Source organism: Athene noctua, unplaced genomic scaffold (genome assembly GCF_965140245.1).
Source record: "Athene noctua unplaced genomic scaffold, bAthNoc1.hap1.1 HAP1_HAP1_scaffold_36, whole genome shotgun sequence".
NCBI lineage: Eukaryota > Metazoa > Chordata > Aves > Strigiformes > Strigidae > Athene > Athene noctua.
Window position 1 is genome coordinate 891,487 of NW_027437538.1, and position 7,769 is coordinate 899,255.

General features: G+C 57.0%; 1 protein-coding gene across 1 annotated transcript; it reads left to right on the forward strand.

The window, feature by feature from the left end:
* The first annotated feature begins 575 nt into the window (after positions 1 to 575).
* On the forward strand, positions 576 to 4,694 carry LOC141974219 (olfactory receptor 14A16-like). The gene is made up of 3 exons (XM_074933558.1): positions 576 to 1,493; positions 4,411 to 4,463; positions 4,607 to 4,694. Exons 1-3 carry the CDS (start codon positions 576 to 578, stop codon positions 4,692 to 4,694), a joined length of 1,059 nt encoding a protein of 352 aa, XP_074789659.1.
* Positions 4,695 to 7,769: the final 3,075 nt, after the last annotated feature.

A 7,769-nucleotide genomic window follows, 5' to 3' on the forward strand; every position in this document is an offset into this window, starting at 1 on the left:
GCAGGGAGTCAGAGGGAGCTGCTGCTGGAAACACCTTGGGGGCAGGAATTCAGGCACCCCCTGCCATCCCCTGCAGTGCAGACACCCACTCCAGAGGAGCCCCCTGGTCTCCTCTCCCAGCCAGCAGAGCCCCACCCGCTGTCCCTGTGCTGCCTCCTCCCAGCAGCACTGGGGCATTTCCCCACATTTCCCCGTGGGCCTCTGCTCCCCGCGTTGGGATCACCGGACGTTCGGGGATGGGCGGGGGTTCAGCTGGGAGCAAGACCTGTGGGCACTGCCATGCAGATGTTTCCCTGGGAGTGAAATGTCCGAGTGCCCTCGCCATCTGCAGGCTCCGGGGGACACAAAGGAGCCAGTTCCCCCCTCAGGACACCCCATCTTTAGGGCACTGGACTCTTTCCCAGTGGGGTCCTGCTGGGCTGCAGCCTGTCCTCCAGAAGGGCACAGCTCTCCCCGGGCAGCTCTGTGTTCTCCAGCAGCCCCGTGAGGAACTGGATGGAGAGAAATGAGAAATCTGTCCCGACTGATTGATGCTTTTTCCTCTGTGAACAGGCCCTCGTGCCGTGAGGGAGCAAATGTCCAACGGCAGCTCCATCACCGAGTTCCTCCTCCTGGCATTCGCAGACAGACGGGAGCTGCAGCTCCTGCACTTCTGGCTCTTCCTGGGCATCTCCCTGGCTGCCCTCCTGGGCAACGGCCTCATCATCACCGCCATCGCCTGTGACCACCGCCTGCACACCCCCATGTACTTCTTCCTCCTCAACCTCTCCCTCCTCGACCTGGGCTCCATCTCCACCACTCTCCCCAAAGCCATGGCCAACTCCCTCTGGCACAACAGGCACATCTCCTACTTGGGATGTGCTGCACAGCTCTTTATGTTTGCCTTCTTCATCTCAGCAGAGTTTTCTCTCCTCACCATCATGTCCTACGACCGCTACGTTGCCATCTGCAAACCCCTGCACTACGGGACCCTCCTGGGCAGCAGAGCTTGTGTCCACATGGCAGCAGCTGCCTGGGGCACTGGGTTCCTCAATTCTCTCCTGCACACGGCCAACACATTTTCACTGCCTCTCTGCCATGGCAACACCCTGGACCAGTTCTTCTGTGAAATCCCCCACATCCTCAAGCTCTCCTGCTCACACTCCTACCTCAGGGAAGTTGGGCTTATCATGGTCAGTGCCTGTTTAGTTTTTGGGTGTTTTGTGTTCATTGTGGTGTCCTATGTGCAGATCTTCAGGGCCGTGCTGAGGATCCCCTCTGAGCAGGGACGGCACAAAGCCTTTTCCACGTGCCTCCCTCACCTGGCCGTGGTCTCCCTCTTTATCAGCACTGGCACATTTGCCAACCTGAAGCCGCCCTCCATCTCCTCCCCATCCCTGGACCTGGTGGTGTCATTTCTGTACTCGGTGGTGCCTCCAGCAGTGAACCCCCTCATCTACAGCATGAGGAACCAGGAGCTTAAACAGACACTGAAGAAGCTGATTCAATCAGCTGTTTCTCAGCACCATTAACCTGCCCGTGTCTCTTCAGAAGTGATTTCACATTCATTCAGGGAACCTCCTGCATTCGGGCATTTTATCTGTGATAACCATGTTTGTCCTTGTCTGCACCCACTCCACTTCCCCAGAGGCATGACCCAGCCTGTCTGACCCAGAGCTCTGTTCCCGTGTGTCTGGCACGATGGTACAGCTGGGCTCCCATGTGGCACCTCTGTAATAAAAGGGGATTTCCTCAATGTCTGCAGGTTGGGCTCTTCTTCCAATGCTCAGGTCAGGCTGAAGAAATTGTCCCCACAAGGGGCTTGAGTTGTCCATGGAAGGAGAGCATGGGGCGATGTGTTAGGGAATGATCCTGGGCTGAGCATTCCCCCGTGGGTGCTGAGTTCCCCCGAAGATGGAGAATGATCCCAGGGATGTGCCTGGGACTGTCACCCCATGGCTTTCATGCCCCACAGCCCACTCGCTCTGCAGAGCAGCACCACCAGCCCTGTGAGAGCATGGGGACAGGGTGTAGGTGTGACAGGTCAGGTCAGCATGGAAATATCTCACTGCTGAAAAGATTTCTAGGGGCTGGAACATTCCCCAAGAAAAGCAGAGGATCAGCAATGTGCTGCCAGGGGAAATAAACCATCACGATAAATTTATTTCTAATGCAGCAGCTCGGGGAAGTTTCTCTACGGCAGGGGAAGCTGGTGAAGCCTGAGGAGCCTTTTTCTGGGAGGGGCTGGTACAGAGGGGCTTGCTGGGAGTGGACAATAAGGATGCCTTGGAGACAGGAGCAGGGACACAGGGAGACACTGGCCTCCATCTCCTCATGCCATGGCTGGCCTCAGCCCTGGGGCTGATGGGGAGGCTGAGACACCTCTCATTTCTTCCTTCACTCCCACACCTGAACAGAACTCAGGAAACATCCATGAGCCTGGAGGATGCAGAAAAATCCAGCTCTGAGGTCCCATGGCTGCAGGGGAAGCAGAAGGGTTTGTGGGACACGTGGGAGTGCAGGGAGAGAGAGGTGGGGGTGTGACAGTGTGTGTGTAACAGGCAGGAAGGACATGGAGGGTTGGAGTGTTTGCTGCTGCAGTGAAATAGGTTGAGTTTTGATCTGGAGGCAGGAGAAGCAGGAGGCTGTGCAGTTCAGTGCTGGGACATGGGGATAAATAGAGGATCCAAGGGAGGCTGGGGGCTGGGACATCTTTAGGCTCCTGAGGAGCATTATCAGGACTATGGAAGGAACTGCACAGGTTCTGGGGATCTCACAGCCCTTGTCAGAGCACAGACAATGACAGTTTTGTGTTTGAAGACAGTGAGGACAGAGAGTCATCAGTAAGTGCTGGGACAACCTGGGGTCAGAGTGATGTGGGGCAGCAGGGGTGGGGTGAAAATCTGCAGAGAAACAGGCAGAGGCAGAGGAAAGTGTGGGACAGCCTGTGGTGGGGATGGGCCCTTGGCTGAGGCTGGCACCCCCCAACAGAACTGAAATCCTTGTCCTCTCGACTATGGCTGCTGTCGCTTCCCCTGAGGACCCTGAGAGGACACCAGTTCCTACAGGCACAGCACTTTGCTGCCTCCTGCCCACCCTCCACAGAGCCTGGGGGGATCCGACCGCTGTCCTGCCTCGGCATCACCCCCTGCCTCTCCCTGCCCCAGGAAGAGCCCTGAGCATCCCAGGAGGGAAAGGATCCCCGTTCCCAGGGGATGGGCTCAGGGCTGGACCCTCCTGGGGATGAAACCCATCAAGGCCTTTCAGGGCCCCTCAACATTGGATTGGCAGCCTGTGAGCAGAGCCTCTGCCTTCCTGCTTCCCCAGCCCCAGGGACAGGAACCTTGTCTCCTCATTCCCTGCCCGGCCTCTCCAGTGATGGCCCTCGCTGGGCATCACTGACACCCTCACAGCCTTGGAGCTTTGCTGCTGACTTGCCCTTCTCTAGAGGCCACTCCAACCCCTCTGCTGCACCTGCAGTTCAGGAACTTGGCACCAGAGGGCTCATGAACACGCAAATCCCCCTGACAAGCCAAGTCTCTGGCAGAACTTCATTCCTCCCTTCTGACGGGGGAATGTGAGAGGTTTCAGCCGTGCAGGCAAAGGGAAAAGCTTTCAGTCCTACATGGCAATAGGAAATAATTTCTTATCTTTGCACTGCTCCTTATTTATCTGCTCTCACACGAAGAGACATCAGCAAACTCCACTGGATATTGGTCCTGAGCATCTGCTGATAGAGGCTGAACATGGAGGGAAGGCAAGACCCTCCATGTCAGACACTCTGGGGGCAATCTTTGTCCCTGCCTCCAACCCCACATTTCTCTCATCAGCCCCCTGGCACTTCCAGCACCTCTGTTCGAAGCTGAGCTTTCTCCATGACAGTCTGAAGCTGCATCTTTCAGACCTTTCCCACCAACTCCCACCTGCTGTACTTGGTACTTGCACACAGCTGCACGCAGACACAGAAGGAGGTTTAATTGCCAGAAAGCTAAATCAGCAGAAGGCATGCTTCAATCAAAAATAAAATACACTCCTCTGATGCATATTAAGTCCATTTTACCACTTCTGAAGGCCACTTTCCACAGCGGAGATGGCCTTACATTAAAGGATATCAGATGTTTTGTCAAGCAGAGACCCCAAGAACCCCCACAGCCCCCCCTGCCCCAGACTGTGTCCATAGTCACTCCCAGAGTCACAGCCTGAAGTCACGAGCTCCCTCGAGCTTCCCATCTGCATCCCATCCCTTCCCATTGCCTTCGGCAAACCCACCAGTTAAACAGGACTGGACTCAGGACTGGCCCCTGGGGGTCACCACTGGTGCCCTGCTCCCACGGGCACTTTGTGCTCTTGGCCACGGCCTTCTGGATCCGGCCATTCACCCTGTTTCCAGCCCCCCTCCCTCATTAACACATAACAACTCCCTTATTCCAGGTAAGATCAATTGTTCGATATGTACTGAAAAGAACGGGAGAAGCAGGACCCAGGTACCACAGACTGACTCTGTCCCCTCACTATCAGCCCCTCTCTCCATGCCAGCGTAAAAGTCCTGGCCAGGTGAAAGCAGAGCTTGCCCTGGATTGGTGCCTGTGGGCAGACGTTTCTCTTTTTCATGGATTCCTCCCTGCAGGCACAGAGATGCTCCCATGCTCTTCTCCAGTGACATCCCTGCTCCCCAGAGATCCTGTCCCCAGGTGAGAGTGTCCGCGCTGGCCTGAGCAGCCTTTCCTGGCTTCCTGCCCATACTCCGTGCAGCCCCCAAGCTGGCAGAGCTGCTCTGCAGAGCAAGGGGACTGTGGTGCTCTCAGGACACGGGGGGACCCTGCACTGGCCACGCTGTTGGGGGTGGGCAGCAGAGCCAGGCAGACGGGCTTCACTGCTGCTGAGGCCATTTCCATCTTCCCTGGATGGCTCAAGGGCCGAGGACGGGACTGGGCAGGACCATGGGGTGTCTCCGATGGCACAAAGGGCAAGGGAGGGCTGCTCCCAATCCAGCCCGTGGGCTTTCCGAGAGGCTGTCCTGAACACCTCTCCAGTCATGTGTCTCTTTTCCTGCTGACTCCTCACAGCCTCTCCTGGCACTGCAAGGCCTTTGTTCGCCCATGGTGTGCTCAGGGTCACCTCTTCCTCCAGGACAATCCAACTTGGGTAGTCACCCAATTGATGAGGTGCCACTCACTGCCCACCAGACTCACACACTGTTCTGGAGATCCCCTGAGCTCTCCCGGCAGCTCCCGATTCCTCTCCAGGGTGGCTTCTGCCACCAGCCCCACTGCAGGTGGGACAGGGCCAGGCAGGTAAATCCAAGAGCAGTCGCTGCCTGCATGGACATGCGTAAGGAGAATGGGAGGTCTTGGTCCCTAACAGATCCACCTGGGACATGGTGGTGCTGGCCTAGAGACCAGCTCTGACACCACAGCACCCATGGCCTGCTCCTGCCTGCAGCTATAGGGGTACCACTGCGGACATGATGAGACTGTTCAGAGCTACACAAGAACTTGGAAGTGACACAGATGCAAGGGCACAGGGGGACAGTGTGGAAGTGAGGAGAGCCCAGCCCCGAAAAGGCCACGTCCTGCTGCTGTCCTTGGCCGGGGCTCCAGGGCAGCAGCAGCCCCAGCTCACAGGCAGCCTTGAGGAACACTGGGGCTGCTCCTCCATGGGGCAGCTGGGCCCTCGGCTCCTGAATCCCTTCTGCCTGCTGGGGCTGGGCCCCCAGCTCCAAAGGAGACCTAAGAGATGGGAGTAGAGGCTAATGATTACTTTCTGACCTTCCCATTCTTCCAGACGGTCCGGGTCTCTCTGTGAAGGAGCTCTGCCTTCTGACATGTCCACCTCACCCCTCCATGTGGTTTTGTCAGAAAACATTGTGAGGGTGATTTCACGCCTGTCACCCAGGTAATTTAAGAAGATGTTGAACAGCGTCGGGCCCAGTATCATTTCCTGGAGGATCCAACACGTTACAGGCTTCAGGCTGAGTAGAAAGCACTGGTCAGCACCCTCTGAGTGCAGCCTGGTAGCCACTTTCCTACCCACCTCACAGAGCAGCCCTCCCCTCTGTATCGTGTCCATTTGCCCAGGAGAAGGCTGTAGGAAGCAGTGTTGAATGCTCTGCTGAAGTGCAGGTGAACAACATCCACTGCTCTCCTCATGTTGACAGAAGATGTTCCTCAGTGGAAGGTGATCGGGTTACATTGGCATGATTCGTCCTTGGTAAATCTGTGCTGGATTGTCTCAGTCACCTCCTGCATTTGATTTGTGATAGCTGAAAGGTTCCCCAGCTCAGTCTCCCAGACACCTTCACTGCCCCTTCTCCCCACGGCCACGCTGCACTGGAAGCTCCCCCAGCACCCGACCCCTGCCCAGACCCAGCCGTGTCCCATGCTGGGCTTTGCAGACACCCTTGTTCCAGGGTCTGCCGGGGTCTGGGCCAGCAGAGAGGCCGGGCAGGGCTGGCCATTCCCCCATCCAGGCCCTGAGAGCAGCCGGAGGATGGAGACGGTCTCACAGAAAGTCTCCCCATAGCCCTGGGGTGAGCAGCCAGTGCTGGAAATGGCCCATGAGGGAGGTTGGGGGGTGATGAAGGCCCTGGGCCACCTTCCTGGTCTGTCCGTGCCACCAAGGGCACAGAGCAGCCCCTTCCTTCCTGCACCTCCATGTCTTCGATCCCTTCCACAAGCCCTGGCTCTGCACCGCAAATGTCCTGGTGTGAGTCCTCACCCTGCGAGGTCACACCGTGCCAGTTATATGCTCCTGGTTTTATATCCCCAGTAATTTCCAGCCCAGCCCAGCTCCCGCCAAGCTCTCCCACCTCCCCTGCTCACTCTCCAACTCTCTCCCCGGCACAGCCCAGTCTGAGTTAGTCCCAAGGCAGTGCCCACTGCAGGGTGCTCTGGGCACTCACCCCACAGCCGCAGCCCCTCTGAAGGGCACAGCAGCTCCTCGGGGGCAGGGAGGGGTCAGCCCCAGAGATGGGAGGCACCCATGGCACAAGGAGAAGCAGGTCAGGGGCAACTTGCGTCTCCTGCTCTCCTCTCCAGCAGTTCCTGAGGGGTCTGCAGCCCCTCTGTGCCATCCCCTCTCTCCAGCCCAGCACAAGAGCCCTGAGCTGGTGCAGCCAGAAAGGCGTTCTCATTCCCTGTTTCTTCCTGCCTGGGTAAGGATGGGTGTAAGACTAAGAAGTCCTGGGTGCATTTATTTTGCTTAAGTTCAGAGTGGCTGGCTCCTGCTTTAAAAAGTGATGAGCAGTAACACAAGATGGGTGGATACTGATGTAGGAGGTGAAGAATAATGGAACTTCTTTGTAGGCCAGATGTTCACAAATGGAAAAAAGAATAAATAATATTGTATTGGGTCTGGCTGAACTGGAATCGGTTTTCCCCTATAGCAGCCCTCACGGTGCTGTGGTTTATGCTGGGAGCTGCAGGGTGGTGGCAGCACCCTGGGGTGGTGGCTGCTGCTGAGCAGGGCTTACACAGCACCAAGGCTCCTTCCGACATTTCCCCCAGTGGGACGGGGTGGGCAAGATCTTGGGAGGGGACACAGCCAGGACAGCTGACCCAAACCGACCAAAGGGATATTCCAGACCATGTGACATCTGCTCGGTGTAAAGCTGGGAGAAAGGAGGAAGGGGGTGGGGTCACCCTTGGTCCTCCGAGGCAACTACTACGCGTATTGGAGCCCTGCTCCTGAGAAGGCCCCACATCGCCTCTTCATGGGAAGTAGAGAATAAATCTGTTTGCTTTTGCTTCCACGCGCGGACTTTTGCTTTGCTTTGCTTATATTAAAACTGC

Bases quoted from the DNA above. Each gene is read 5' to 3' on its own strand.
- LOC141974219 (XM_074933558.1), top strand. From the start codon at position 576: ATGTCCAACGGCAGCTCCATCACCGAGTTCCTCCTCCTGGCATTCGCA. The intron at 1,494-4,410 runs GTTTCTCAGCAC...CCCTTATTCCAG, and splicing joins AGAAGCTGATTCAATCAGCT to GTAAGATCAATTGTTCGATA. The intron at 4,464-4,606 runs GTACCACAGACT...TCCTCCCTGCAG, and splicing joins ACGGGAGAAGCAGGACCCAG to GCACAGAGATGCTCCCATGC.